General features: G+C 42.8%; 1 protein-coding gene across 5 annotated transcripts in view; it reads right to left on the reverse strand.

Annotated features, from left to right (window-relative positions):
• Positions 1–16,924, reverse strand: part of LOC124149968 (ras GTPase-activating protein 3-like) — a 41,492-nt gene that overhangs the window by 6,737 nt on the left and 17,831 nt on the right. For 4 of the 5 annotated variants that reach the window (XM_048390919.1, XM_048390918.1, XM_048390916.1 and 1 more), the window contains 12 exons: positions 15,484–15,607; positions 14,915–15,021; positions 14,575–14,652; positions 14,249–14,332; positions 13,780–13,853; positions 13,252–13,358; positions 12,763–12,845; positions 7,332–7,402; positions 6,717–6,806; positions 6,129–6,283; positions 3,824–3,853; positions 889–1,069 (listed from right to left, as the gene is read on the reverse strand). In XM_048390919.1, coding sequence (XP_048246876.1) covers positions 889–1,069; positions 3,824–3,853; positions 6,129–6,283; positions 6,717–6,806; positions 7,332–7,402; positions 12,763–12,845; positions 13,252–13,358; positions 13,780–13,853; positions 14,249–14,332; positions 14,575–14,652; positions 14,915–15,021; positions 15,484–15,607 — 1,184 coding nt within the window. The remainder of the gene's footprint in view (positions 1–888; positions 1,070–3,823; positions 3,854–6,128; positions 6,284–6,716; positions 6,807–7,331; positions 7,403–12,762; positions 12,846–13,251; positions 13,359–13,779; positions 13,854–14,248; positions 14,333–14,574; positions 14,653–14,914; positions 15,022–15,483; positions 15,608–16,924) is intronic. The other variant, XM_048390917.1, reaches the window with a different exon arrangement.

Here is a 16,924-nt window from a genome sequence, read left to right on the forward strand (position 1 = left end):
AAGTTTCTGTAACATCTTGTGGTGTGGCTAGACTTATATAGAACCCGGCACTGCATGTTTCTGTAACATCTTGTGGTGTGGCTAGACAGACTTACATAGAACCCGGCACTGCATGTTTCTGTAACATCTTGTGGTGTGGCTAGACAGACTTACATAGAACCCGGCACTGCATGTTTCTGTTACATCTTTCGGTGTGGCTAGACAGACTTACATAGAACCTGGCACTGCATGTTTCTGTAACATCTTGTGGTGTGGCTAAGACTTACATAGAACCCGGCACTGCATGTTTCTGTAACATCTAGTGGTGTGGCTAGACTTACATAGAACCCGGCACTGCATGTTTCTGTAACATCTTGTGGTGTGGCTAGACAGACTTACATAGAACCCGGCACTGCATGTTTCTGTAACATCTTGTGGTGTGGCTAGACAGACTTACATAGAACCCGGCACGGCATGTTTCTGTAACATCTTGTGGTGTGGCTAGACTTACATAGAACCCGGCACTGCAAGTTTCTGTAACATCTTGTGGTGTGGCTAGACAGACTTACATAGAAGCCGGCACTGCATGTTTCTGTAACATCTTGTGGTGTGGCTAAACAGACTTACATAGAACCCGGCACTGCATGTTTCTGTAACATCTTGTGGTGTGGCTAGACAGACTTACATAGAACCCGGCACTGCATGTTTCTGTAACATCTGGTGGTGTGGGTAGACAGACTTACATAGAACCCGGCACTGCATGTTTCTGTAACATCTTGTGGTGTGGCTAGACAGACTTACATAGAACCTGGCACTGCATGTTTCTGTAACATCTTGTGGTGTGGCTAGACTTACATAGAAGCCGGCACTGCATGTTTCTGTAACATCTTGTGGTGTGGCTAGACTTACATAGAACCCGGCACTGCATGTTTCTGTAACATCTTGCGGTGCTGCTTATGTTCCTGCTCCAAGTTGATGACACACTTCTGGATCTCGGTGACCGTCTGGTAGCACTGCTTCGTGTCCTCGATCACCAGGCGGGGCCGTGGCTCATCATTTCCTGAGTACACCTCCTGACAGCCGCACTGCTCTGTGGGGTCAAAACACACACACCATGTAGGCACTGCATAACAATAACATGCTCATATCAGACAGGCACTATATAAGTTTATCTGTCTAACTCTGCTTCAACATAATCATAAGTGATTTCTCAGTGTCGACCATAAATATTTTCGGATCAAGGGGATTCTCAGTGATAAATATGTAGGATGAACACGGGGATCCTAGCCTGCCAGCTGTGGCATGCTTCACTTTTTCCATTTATTTTACCCTTCAGTCTATCAGTGATGGGGATTTCAATGTCAAACTGAAGAAATTCAAACAATGACCTCCTAAATTGGGGGTCTTACAGAATACAAACATCAGTTTTGTGTAACTTGAAATCTACAGTTTTGATAAATATAATGATCAAAACAGCCATACTGTTTACATTTTGTGCATTTCAAAGGACTTGTGTCTATTCTCAGTTTGTACGTACAGCACTGCAATACCCAGCACACAAACAGGCACTGAACATTTAACCGTCTCTGGATCATTTTCTTAACATGTTCAACGATGTCTTTGAAAGGCATTTAGTAGTGATACACAAATGGAAGAGAATTTATGGATGTCAACTTCTCTATTAAGACGAACCCAACATTTCAGAGTATATGCTCAATGATGATCTCAAATTACAATGGTGTGTACAGACATAGACAATGATAAGGCTAAAACAAAAAAGTCTTGGTTCTCAGGCACCGCGCGCATCATCATAAAGTTTGTCACACATTTCCTTTTTATTTCCATTTAAAAAAATATCCTTAAATATTAAGTTCAACGGTAGTCAAATACTGTATTCAAGTATTTTACCCATCAAGGAATACATTAATGTAGGGAGGCCCTTTCCAAGGTTGATACTACACAACTGTTTATTTGGGTACACAACTGTTTATTTGGGTACATAATAGTTTGAACAACCCCCCAAAAATGAAAAAATAAAGATACCGCCTGCCCGTACTGTACTGCCTGAGAACCAATTCTTTTATTATTTAAAACCTAATATATATAGCTTAGTCATCCTGGGTGATCAAACAACACAAAGATTGACCAACACAATAGATGTGCTCCACACTCAGCATTTCCCAGCCAGATCACGGCACAAACAACTCTAACAATCCACTCCTCACTCTACATGATGGCGGTCTGTAAATAATCTAGTCTAGAAATACGATGACATGCATCAACCAAGTCATTAAGGCTGACCCTTGTGACAAGCATGGTTTCCTGAAGACCAATTTGGTCCTGTATCTTCACGGGGTGGAGGCAGAGGGACACACAATCAGCTATGACACAGAGCCAGCCTTTGACAACATCATGGTGAAAGCTCTGATCGAAAACAGGACAATCCGCGCCAATTGTCAAGTTTTCGATCATATTTTTCGGAGAGTTTTTTTTTAAAAAAAATTATTAAATTTTTACGCGGAAGATGATTTTTTCCGAGGACTACCGTTTTAAAAAACGCGATTTTCCGCGTTTCCGCGGAGATTTCACATCCCTGAGTTACATGTGAACATACCTGAACCTCGCAGCCTTCATTTTAAGCAGACATATAACAAAAGTCTAAAACTGTGGAATTAACATGTCAGAGCTTCGGTTTCAAATAAAAGTTTGCAGTATCAAATCTACAAGCAATGTGCATTGAGAACAGTACATTTATTGGTTTAAGCAGCATTAGAGATAAATTATTATTATTATTATTATTAAATCATTCGGTGAGAAAAATACACTGATCCTGTTCAAAGTCTGGGGACAGTGTGTAAATGCACACAATTTATTTCTCTGAAAGGAGGAACCAGACATTTTTAACACAATTTTCAAACAATTTGAGTCAAAATAAATTTCCCCAAATGTCAGCAAGTGAACATACATTTTGACAGAAGTCAAGACCATGGTCAAAATGCAAAAGTCAAATCAAGGTCAATATATAAAATATTACCCCCCCAAAACAGAACATATGCGTTCTCCCGCTATCAACTAAATATAACTCACATTTCATTGGACAGGCTTGTTTGACAATATATAAAATATTGCCCCAAAAAACAGAACATATGTGTTCTCCCACTATCAACTAAATGTAACTCGCATTTCATTGGACAGGGTTGTCTGAGCATTATTGGTTGTTTGACAATATATAAAATATTCCCCCAAAAAACAGAACATGTGTGTTCTCCCACTATCAACTAAATATAACTCACATTTCATTGGACAGGGTTGTCTGAGCAATCGAAAAAAATTAGCTTTTTTTTAACCTTGTGAATAATTGGGCTCCCCCTGGTGGGGACAAGTACGTCAAGTTCACTGGTCCAGTGGTTTCGGGGACGATGTTTATGATGCACCAAGCACGATGGACAGACAGGCCATCACATAAGCTCACCTGACCAAGCACGATGGACAGACAGGCCATCACATAAGCTCACCTGACCAAGCACGATGGACAGACAGGCCATCACATAAGCTCACCTGACCAAGCACGATGGACAGACAGGCCATCACATAAGCTCACCTGACCAAGCACGATGGACAGACAGGCCATCACATAAGCTCACCTGACTATCTGTCAGATGTGCTGACAATATTTGCAACTATTCACAACACAGAAGAGATAAGGTAGGCCTCAACGAGTTAAATGAAAACTAAAAACAAAAGAGAAAATTATGTCAATAGACATCTTAGGAATTGCTAAAACTGAACGAAAACACAAGCAAGCCAGACACATGCAGACAGGCACAGGCGGAGCATATCTTACCAGTGTTGTCAATGTCATTCAGCATGCTATCTGTGAATGTCAATCAATGCAAGCGTTATATACAACCTAGTGTAGCTGGGGAAGGTGTACAGATGATATTATCCTGAACACTACTGACATCAAACAAACCCAGGTCCTCTGCTACATCGTGGTGGGCACAGATGCCCCTCTGTGTACACAAATGTACCCACACCGAAAGGAGAACAGAAAAAGAAACAACCCCAACAGAAATGCATCTTCCCGAGGAAAGGGTGTTAACTGACTGTAAAAGTCAAGTTACCATCCTTGCCGAACCAGGTTGGAATTCTGGAGTTTAGCTGCACTGATGAGTCTATGCATAGTCCAATCAAAATCAGGCAATAAACTAGACATATGATTCGTAAACAACATGGATTTCAAGGTGTAGATTTCGGTCGACTGCAGGATTTGCAAAGCATGTGTTTTCAAATCTTTCAATGTGCTCAAGTGATTTGATGCACTTTGTGAGGTGAGACCCATTTTATTACAATATAGACCTTGATTATCGATCAGATCGACTTGACTGGGTGCCATCATCTTATTTGAACCAAATGACACGAGAGATGGAATCTGATTGATCAATAGGAGGGACATAGAAGGAACATGTCTCATAATAGCCACTAGTGGCGCTACGATCGAGCCATGACATTCCAGCTTTGTTCAACAAGCTTCATGTGGGAGGAAAGCACGAAGTGATGCAGGTCTCGGACGTTTACCACTTAGGTGAAACCCACGAGCACGGCTATGGTGCTGACAAACCTAGAAACATAATCGGGGCGAACCGGGATTCGAACCAACAATCATAGGTTTCTGGCATGCCCTAAGGATGCAACTCAGCACAGAAAATGACTCGGCCACCGTGCCCCCTCTTACTGCTACGCTCCCTGGGTACACTTGTCTATACTGAAAGGAACCTGGGTGCATGTCTGCAGTACCTGTGCCCACAGCGACGCCAACAGTATTAGTACATGGAAGATTAACACTCGAGTACAAAGCATCCCTATGACATGCTGCATAAAGATCAAGTTGCGTTAAGGAAGCACACATGCCACCCATCTCATGCCATGCAGCTAGTCCCACGACTGAGTCAGTTTGTCCATCAGTTAACCTCCCTAGCACACAGTCCAGTTTGTCCATCAGATAACCTACCTAGCACAGAGTCAAGTTTGTCCATCAGATAACCTCCCTAGCACACAGTCCAGTTTGTCCATCAGATAACCTACCTAGCACAGAGTCAAGTTTGTCCATCAGATAACCTCCCTAGCACACAGTCCAGTTTGTCCATCAGATAACCTACCTAGCACAGAGTCAAGTTTGTCCATCAGATAACCTCCCTAGCACACAGTCCAGTTTGTCCATCAGATAACCTCCCTAGCACACAGTCCAGTTTGTCCATCAGATAACCTACCAAGCACACAGTCCAGTTTGTCGATCAGATAATCTACCTAGCACAGAGTCCAGTTTGTCCACACACATAAACTACCTAGCACAGAGTCCAGTTTTGTCCACACAGATAACCTATCTAGCACAGAGTCCAGTTTGTCCACACACATAAACTACCTAGCACAGAGTCCAGTTTTGTCCACAAAGATAACCTACCTAGCACAGAGTCCAGTTTGTCCACATACATAAACTACCTAGCACAGAGTCCAGTTTATCCACACACATAAACTACCTAGCACAGAGTCCAGTTTTGTCCACACAGATAACCTACCTAGCACACAGTCCAGTTTGTCCACACAGATAACCTACCTAGCACAGAGTCCAGTTTGTCCACACACATAAACTACCTAGCACAGAGTCCAGTTTTGTCCACATAGATAACCTACCTAGCACAGAGTCCAGTTTGTCCACACACATAAACTACCTAGCACAGAGTCCAGTTTTGTCCACACAGATAACCTACCTAGCACAGAGTCCAGTTTGTCCATCAGATAACCTACCTAGCACAGAGTCCAGTTGGTCCATCAGATAACCTACCTAGCACAGAGTCCAGTTTGTCCACACACATAAACTACCTAGCACAGAGTCCAGTTTTGTCCACACAGATAACCTACCTAGCACAGAGTCCAGTTTGTCCACACACATAAACTACCTAGCACAGAGTCCAGTTTTGTCCACACAGATAACCTACCTAGCACAGAGTCCAGTTTGTCCATCAGATAACCTACCTAGCACAGAGTCCAGTTTTGTCCACACAGATAACCTACCTAGCACAGAGTCCAGTTTGTCCACACACATAAACTACCTAGCACAGAGTCCAGTTTTGTCCACACAGATAACCTACCTAGCACAGAGTCCAGTTTGTCCATGCGACCCAGGAAGAGGGAGTGTATCTTCTCCACCTCCCTGTCTGAGTCGATGTCCAGCTGGATGTCGGTGACCGGCAGTCCCCCGGACACTGGGCAGCACCCCCGCGCAGTCAGGTCCACCTCCTTGCAGCTGCATACAGGCAGGGACACACACAATAGCAGAGATGCCTACACCATATTGTATACATACCATTGGAATATCAAGATTAATTGGGGTCAAAATTGTCCGGTTGGGACTTTAAAAAACATCACACTGCATACATGCCATTGGAAAATCAATCATTAGTTATCACCACAAAAAGGAGAGTGTTCACCAAATAAGGAGATCTGTAATGGCTTAAATGTGAATATTTTCTCTACACTTCTTTGCTTTTATTGTACCAACAGTTGTAAACAAAATATGAATAAAACGAGGTGCTGGGGAAATGGAGGCAGCAGAATTAAGTAGGGGAAGTAACTCTGTATAGTACACAACACACGGGAAATAATTGTCAACACACCAGCCTCTCACAGTTTGGGTAAAGCCTCGGATCTATGCACTGATCTCCCTGTTTAAGCCTTACCAGAGCCAGTGTCCGTTGATGAAGGCAGCAGGGTGGTACACGATCAGCCGGTTCTTGTTGGTGTTGCACACCTTGGTGAGGATATCCAGCCTGCAGGAGGGACACAGTTAAACCATTGCTATCACAGACAACCATCAACTCATGCTAGGAGGCTGGAGGACCTAGAGTAATACATGGCTCAGTGGGCAACAAAGGAACTATCTGGAACCCCAAGGAATACAGCACTTTGGTGAGGATATCCAGCCTGCAGGAGGGACACAGTTAAACCATTGCTATCACAGACAACCCTCAACTCATGCTAGGAGGCTGGAGGACCTAGAATAATACATGGCTCAGTGAGCAACAAAGGAACTATCTGGCACCCCAAGGAATACAGCACCTTCATGAAACACATCTCACAAACCATTTTGTAATTTTCTTTTGGATGAATTTGGATCAACTGAGGTGTGCCAAAACAGTTCCCTGATCAGGGGACAGGTACAGAGATGCTTACATCATGACTCACTAGTGATTAGCTAAATGTGTCCCTGGCCCTATAGTAATGATGCCTGACCCATGTTTGTCACTGTCATCACTTGACTGTGTGTGATGCACACAGATCTCCCCTGTACGTACCACTCCTTCTCTTCCACACAGTTGTTGGCCTGGATGTAGAGAGCCCTGGCAGGCTGCACCACCTGGAACATCTGAAACACAGTCACAGATAGACAGTCACAGATAGACAGTCACAGATAGCCAGTCACAGATAGACAGTCACAGATAGACAGTCACAGATAGACACAGTCACAGATGGACAGTCACAGATAGACAGTCACAGATAGACAGTCACAGATAGACACAGTCACAGATAGACAGTCACAGATAGACACAGTCACAGATAGACACAGTCACAGATAGACAGTCACAGATGGACACAGTCACAGATAGACACAGTCACAGATAGACAGTCACAGATAGACACAGTCACAGATAGAGAGTCACAGATAGACAGTCACAGATCGACAGTCACAGATAGACACAGTCACAGATAGACAGTCACAGATAGACACAGTCACAGATAGACAGTCACAGATAGACACAGTCACAGATAGACAGTCACAGATAGACACAGTCTCAGATAGACAGTCACAGATAGACACAGTCACAGATAGACAGTCACAGATAGACAGTCACAGATAGACAGTCACAGATAGACACAGTCACAGATAGACAGTCACAGATAGACACAGTCACAGATAGACACAGTCACAGATAGACAGTCACAGATAGACACAGTCACAGATAGACACAGTCACAGATGGACAGTCACAGATAGACACAGTCACAGATAGACACAGTCACAGATAGACACAGTCACAGATAAACACAGTCACAGATATACACAGTCACAGATAGACAACAGTCACAGATGGACACAGTCACAGATGGACACAGTCACAGATAGACACAGTCACAGATATACACAGTCACAGATAGACACAGTCACAGATAGACACAATCACAGATAGACACAGTCACAGATAGACACAGTCACAGATAGACAGTCACAGATAGACACAGTCACATATAGACAGTCACAGATAGACACAGTCACAGATAGACACAGTCACAGATAGACAGTCACAGATAGACACAGTCACAGATAGACACAGTCACAGATAGACAGTCACAGATAGACACAGTCACAGATAGACAGTCACAGATAGACACAGTCACAGATAGAGAGTCACAGATAGACAGTCACAGATAGACACAGTCACAGATAGCCAGTCACAGATAGACACAGGAACAGATAGACACAGTCACAGATGGACAGTCACAGATAGACACGGGCACAGATAGACAGTCACAGATAGACACAGTCACAGATAGACACAGTCACAAATAGACACTGTTACAGATAGACACAGTCACAGATAGACACAGTCACAGATAGACACAGTCACAGATAGCCAGTCACAGATAGACAGTCACAGATAGACACTGTTACAGATAGACACAGTCACAGATAGACACTGTTACAGATAGACACAGTCACAGATAGACACTGTTACAGATAGACAGTCACAGATAGACACTGTTACAGATAGACACAGTCACAGATAGACAACAGTCACAGATGAACACAGTCACAGATGGACAGAGTCACATATAGACACTGTTACAGATAGACACTGTTACAGATAGACACAGTCACAGATAGACACAGTTACAGATAGACACAGTCACAAATAGACACTGTTACAGATAGACACAGTCACAGATAGACACTGTTACAGATAGACAACAGTCAAAGATAGACACAGTCACAGATAGACACAGTCACAGACAGACACAGTCACAGATAGACACAGTCACAGATAGACACTGTTACAGATAGACACTGTTACAGATAGACACAGTCACAGATAGACACAGTCACAGATAGACAGTCACAGATAGACAGTCACAGATAGACACAGTCACAGATAGACAGTCACAGATAGACACAGGCACAGATAGACACAGTCACAGATGGACAGTCACAGATAGACACGGGCACAGATAGACAGTCACAGATAGACACAGTCACAGATAGACACAGTCACAGATAGACACTGTTACAGATAGACACAGTCACAGATAGACACAGTCACAGATAGACAGTCACAGATAGACACAGTCACAGATGGACAGGGTCACAGATGGACACAGTCACAGATAGACACAGTCACAGATATACACAGTCACAGATAGACACAGTCACAGATAGACACAGTCACAGATAGACAACAGTCACAGATGGACACAGTCACAGATGGACACAGTCACAGATAGACACAGTCACAGATAGACAGTCACAGATAGACAGTCACAGATAGACAGTCACAGATAGACACAGTCACAGATAGACAGTCACAGATAGACACAGTCACAGATAGACAGTCACAGATAGACACAGTCACAGATAGACAGTCACAGATAGACACAGTCACAGATAGACAGTCACAGATAGACACAGGCACAGATAGACACAGTCACAGATGGACAGTCACAGATAGACACGGGCACAGATAGACAGTCACAGATAGACACAGTCACAGATAGACACTGTTACAGATAGACACAGTCACAGATAGACACAGTCACAGATAGACACAGTCACAGATAGACAGTCACAGATAGACAGTCACAGATAGACACAGTCACAGATTGACACAGTCACAGATAGACACTGTTACAGATAGACACAGTCACAGATAGACACAGTCACAGATAGACACAGTCACAGATAGACACTGTTACAGATAGACACAGTCACAGATAGACACTGTTACAGATAGACAACAGTCACAGATGAACACAGTCACAGATGGACAGAGTCACATATAGACACTGTTACAGATACACACTGTTACAGATAGACACTGTTACAGATAGACACAGTCACAGATAGACACTGTTACAGATAGACAACAGTCAAAGATAGACACAGTCACAGATAGACACAGTCACAGACAGACACAGTCACAGATAGACACAGTCACAGATAGACACAGTCACAGATAGACACTGTTACAGATAGACACTGTTACAGATAGACACAGTCACACTGTTACAGATAGACACAGTCACAGATAGACACAGTCACAGATAGACAGTCACAGATATACACAGTCACAGATAGACACGGTCACAGATGGACAGGGTCACAGATGGACACAGTCACAGATAGACACAGTCACAGATAGACAGTCACAGATAGACACAGTCACAGATAGACAGTCACAGATAGACACAGGCACAGATAGACACAGTCACAGATGGAGAGTCACAGATGGACAGTCACAGATAGACACTGTTACAGATAGACAGTCACAGATAGACACAGTCACAGATAGACACAGTCACAGATAGACACTGTTACAGATAGACACAGTCACAGATAGACACAGTCACAGATAGACACAGTCACAGATACACAGTCACAGATAGACACAGTCACAGATAGACACAGTCACAGATAGACACTGTTACAGATAGACACAGTCACAGATAGACACTGTTACAGATAGACAACAGTCACAGATGAACACAGTCACAGATGGACAGAGTCACATATAGACAGTGTTACAGATAGACACTGTTACAGATAGACACTGTTACAGATAGACACAGTCACAGATAGACACTGTTACAGATAGACAACAGTCAAAGATAGACACAGTCACAGATAGACACAGTCACAGACAGACACAGTCACAGATAGACACAGTCACAGATAGACACAGTCACAGATAGACACTGTTACAGATAGACACTGTTACAGATAGACACAGTCACAGATAGACACAGTCACAGATAGACAGTCACAGATAGACACAGTCACAGATATACACAGTCACAGATAGACACGGTCACAGATGGACAGGGTCACAGATGGACACAGTCACAGATAGACACAGTCACAGATAGACAGTCACAGATAGACACAGTCACAGATAGACAGTCACAGATAGACACAGTCACAGATAGACAGTCACAGATAGACACAGTCACAGATAGACAGTCACAGATAGACACAGGCACAGATAGACACAGTCACAGATGGACAGTCACAGATAGACATGGGCACAGATAGACACAGTCACAGATAGACACTGTTACAGATAGACCCAGTCACAGATAGACACAGTCACAGATAGACACAGTCACAGATAGACAGTCACAGATAGACACTGTTACAGATAGACACAGTCACAGATAGACACTGTTACAGATAGACACAGTCACAGATAGACACTGTTACAGATAGACAGTCACAGATAGACACTGTTACAGATAGACACTGTTACAGATAGACACTGTTACAGATAGACACTGTTACAGATAGACACTGTTACAGATAGACACAGTCACAGATAGACACTGTTACAGATAGACACAGTCACAAATAGACACTGTTACAGATAGACACAATCACAGATAGACACTGTTACAGATAGACAACAGTCAAAGATAGACACAGTCACAGATAGACAACAGTCACAGACAGACACAGTCACAGATAGACACAGTCACAGATAGACACTGTTACAGATAGACACTGTTACAGATAGACACAGTCACAGATAGACACTGTTACAGATAGACACTGTTACAGATAGACAACAGTCACAGATGGACACTGTCACAGATAGACACAGTTACAGATAGACACAGTCACAGATAGACACTGTTTCAGATAGACACTGTTACAGATAGACACAGTCACAGATAGACACTGTTACAGATAGACACAGTCACAGATAGACACTGTTACAGATAGACACAGTCACAGATAGACACTGTTACAGATAGACACAGTCACAAATAGACACTGTTACAGATAGACACAATCACAGATAGACACTGTTACAGATAGACAACAGTCAAAGATAGACACAGTCACAGATAGACAACAGTCACAGACAGACACAGTCACAGATAGACACAGTCACAGATAGACACTGTTACAGATAGACACTGTTACAGATAGACACAGTCACAGATAGACACTGTTACAGATAGACACTGTTACAGATAGACAACAGTCACAGATGGACACTGTCACAGATAGACACAGTTACAGATAGACACAGTCACAGATAGACACTGTTTCAGATAGACACTGTTACAGATAGACACAGTCACAGATAGACACTGTTACAGATAGACACAGTCACAGATAGACACTGTTACAGATAGACACAGTCACAGATAGACACTGTTACAGATAGACAACAGTCACAGATGGACACAGTCACAGATGGACACAGTCACAGATAGACACTGTTACAGATAGACACTGTTACAGATAGACACAGTCACAGATAAAGAGGCAGTCACAGATAGATTAAGTCACTGATAGACACAGTCACAGATAGACACACAGTGACAAAAAGACACACAGTCACAGATAGACACTGTCACAGATAGACAGGCAGTCACAGACAAACACATTGTCACAGATAGAGAGATAGAGTCACAGGTAGACAATGTTCTTCAATCAAAGACCACTACTCACATAGTTCATTTTGAAGGAATTCTCTTGAAGTCGTTCCACAGCCAGGATATCTTCTATTGGAATACTACATAGAGGCTTCTCCGCTGTCAAATAAATACAGATGTTAAACACCTTCTCCTCTGTAAAATGCATACCGACTGACTTACTCTTGGACTTGGCATAGGACTAGTACTGGATGAATTACTCTTGGACTTGGCCTTAGGGCAGGTACTGTATGACTTACTCTAGGACTTGGCATAGGACAGGTACTGTATGACTTACTCTAGGACTTGGCATAGGACAGGTACAAGTTGACTTACTCTTGGACTTGGCATAGGACAGGTACTGTATGACTTACTCTAGGACTTGGCATAGGACAGGTACTGGATGACTTACTCTTGGACTTGGCATAGGACAGGTACTGTATGACTTACTCTAGGACTTGGCATAGGACAGGTACTGGATGACTTACTCTTGGACTTGGCATAGGACAGGTACTGGATGACTTACTCTTGGACTTGGCATAAGACAGGTACTGGTTGGTCAGGCAGAAGTATCTTCTCTTGAAGTTTTTCCGACCAATCTTGTTTCTGCCTTGAGCCCGCTTGATCATAACCCTGGAAGACACCAACATATAGGTCATAGAGTACCTTGACTTGGAAACAATCTGAGCAGCTGGGTTGGTAGAATGTATCACTACAATAATGAGTCAGTTGGCTTAATCTCCTTTTGTATATCACTGAGCAGTCACATCACTCATGTCAGCTTAATGTCCATCTTTCCCTTATAAGTGAATATATAATGTCACCAACAAAGAAGCAATACAATGTCTCCTGGCTCATGTTTTGTCAACAATTTATCTAGTGTTGGGTACAATTCAAACGTGTGAGTTAATGCCCACAGCATAATTATTTGGAAGTAGAGAATCAGTGTAGAAGTATTCTCTGCTCCAAAATAACTGTGCTGTATGCAACACCTCATAGCAATCATATGAAATGCTGCTAATTATAAGAACATCGGCATACTCAGTTGGCTTACCCTTCTTTGAGTACTATTGGAGCTTCGATGTTCTTTGAGTAGGCCCCGGTTCTGGAGGAGACAATATCCAGGAACTGAAACAGGGGCAGGATCATTATTTAATTTAATATCTAGGAACTGTAACCATGGAAACAGGTATAAAATGACCAAACATACCAACATAATATCTAGGAACTGTAACCATGGAAACAGGTATAAAATGACCAAACATACCAACATAATATCTAGGAACTGTTACCAAGGATACATATTCAAGTAATATCCAGGAACTGTATCCATGGTAACAGGTATATTATCAGGATCATAGGTATACTTAGTTCAAGAATGCTGGATTCCAAGAAGCATACTTATCAGTTAGACACAAACAAATGTTGTTTCTTCGGGTGGCTTATAGAATATATTGTACATGCAATCATTTCTTGAATCATTGTTCTTGTACATGTAACGTTTAGCTACAGGGAACACCTACCATTCGGACTGCGTCCATGTGTGTGTCTTCAGACAGACAGTCGAACACAGGCACCATGTATTCTTCCTTCAGATTGAAAGGCACCTGCAGACAACCACACAACACAGATTTAAGATTCGGATATCGGATATTGGTCTCTCGATATCCATTTTAACAAAGGCAGTCAACTCTCTTAAATCTCACATGATGTATGCATAGAATTTAATAAGAATTGAAATGTTTGCACATCAGGACATTCTGCATTTGATACATAGCTTGACAACATGACTGATTATGTGTTGTCCTTGTGTATGCTTGTGAGACGGTGGGACATTTCTATTACTCACAGAGTTGGAGCTGATGAGATTGACAAGGCCTTGGATGACTTTTGACACTAACGTGAGGGTTCGATGTACCAGCATGTCCTGCAACATAATGTACAGGAGTCACAGAAAGTCACACACATACACAGCATCATCATCATCATCATCATCATCATCATCATCTCAACCATCATTATAATCACTACAACCATCCCCACCACCACCACCGGAGTTATAGAAAGTCAAACACATACACAGCATCATCATCCCCGCTGTCTTGACCTGATGACATGCAGTCTGATTGCATCATCTTATAATCTTGATGAAAACTGACAAATTATCAGAGCATGTACAGAGAACTCACCGCTGTGTCCGTTCGCAGGTCAAAAAGTTTTGGCCCTAGGATGGCAGGTGCAAAGAATCGGAGGAAGACGAAACTGCTGACGACCCTGTACTTGATGGTTGGACTGCCTGGAATCAGAGGGTGACTGATTTCAGCATCAGCAGAGTGAGTGAGTGAGTGAGTGAGTGAGTGAGTGGGTGGTTGGGTGGTTGGGTGTTTGGGTGGGTGGATGAGTGAGTGAGTGAGTGAGTGAGTGAGTGAGTGAGTGAGTGAGTGAGTGAGAGTGAGTGAGTGAGTGGGTGGTTGGGTGTTTGGGTGGGTGAGTGAGTGAGTGAGTGAGTGAGTGAGTGAGTGGGTGTTTGGGTGTTTGGGTGGGTGAGTGAGTGAGTGAGTGAGTGAGTGAGTGAGTGAGTGAATGAGGGAGTGAGTGACTGGACCAGTACAGGCAGCCACACACACACATTTGCATGCACATCGCTATATATCAAGTGCAATAACCTTGAATGCGACGTTAAACCCCATTTCACCTCACATTATATCCCCTGCCATCACATTGCATATGACCTACCATCACATTGCATATGACCTACCATCATAGTGCATCATGGCGGCCTCCTTGACGGCGTGGAACACCTCCCTCATGATGGTGGGACAGACCAGTGCAGACCCGGTGATGGCCTCGACGATGGATACCACGTACTCCTTCAGATTACCCTGTCCAACATTCACACATCTGCTGTTACAATCAACTAGAGAGATGCATACACAGAAGCAGCCCATCCCCAACTGAATTCCCCAAAAACCTCCCCCCCCCCCAAAAAAAAAACATGTTTCATGAACCATTTGGACTTTTCCAAATCAGGCAAATACCAAGGGCTTGGACGATACACCAACTGTGCGATTCTACACCTGATACCTTGCTCGCGATCCAATACGTTTCGGGATACTTGCATGTGCACTTATCTGTGGTGCGTAAGCCATCATTTTCATAGCCAGGATTGCCAACTACCTGGCACACTAATGATTAACAGTTGGTAGTGTCAGCTATGGAGCAACGGATGAAACTATTTACATTTTCACTGCTCATTTTCACAAGTACTTAGTGTTTGGTGTAACACTTATTCAAAAATAATTTAAGGAAAGAAGCAATACTTTTTACTCAGTGAGCGACTATGATCGATACTTGTATCGAGAAGTAAAGAATTGCGATCCACCGATACATTGGTGTATTGTCCCACCACTAGCAATACCTGGCCTCCAACATATATCTGTATACACTGACCTGGACTTTGTGTTTTCATCGTCCAATGTTCTAAAATCGTACACAAGAAATGAAACTTTTTCATTATGGATGACGGGAATCGTACCTGCAACCTCACATACCGTGTGTAGTTGTTTAACCCACTATTTTCCCACTGACCCACCAGGGCAGGTGAAGAAAAAGAATTTCAATATCTGGCCTCCAACATATATATGTATACACTGATGTCTAATGTTATTGTATTGTTATCATAAACTATCATAGATATTGACCATTGTCTTAACTTTGTAACAACCTCTTGGGAGGTATGAGGTTTTGCTTTTTCCTGGTAAGACCTGGTATGAGGTTTTATTTTTTCCTGGTAAGACCTGGTATGAGGTTTTACTTTTTTCTGGTAAAACCTGTTTTGGCGTTTTACTTTTTCCTGGTAAGACCTGGTTTAGGTTTTACTTTTTCCTGGTAAGACCTGGTATTAGGTTTTACTTTTTTCTGGTAAGACCTGGTATGAGGTTTTACTTTTTCCTGGTAAGACCTGGTATGAGGTTTTACTTTTTCCTGGTAAGACCTGGTATGAAGTTTTACTTTTTCTTGTTAAGACCTGGTATGAAGTTTTACTTTTTTCTGGTAAGACCTGGTTTGAGGTTTTACTTTTTTCTGGTAAGACCTGGTTTGAGGTTTAACTTTTTCCTGGCAAGGCCTGATGAGTTGTATAGCAGATGAAATTTGGACTTTGTGTTTCCAACATCCAATGTTCTAAAATGGTAGACAAG

Source organism: Haliotis rufescens, unplaced genomic scaffold (assembly GCF_023055435.1).
Source record: "Haliotis rufescens isolate VD_foot unplaced genomic scaffold, xgHalRufe1.0.p SCAF_9, whole genome shotgun sequence".
NCBI lineage: Eukaryota > Metazoa > Mollusca > Gastropoda > Lepetellida > Haliotidae > Haliotis > Haliotis rufescens.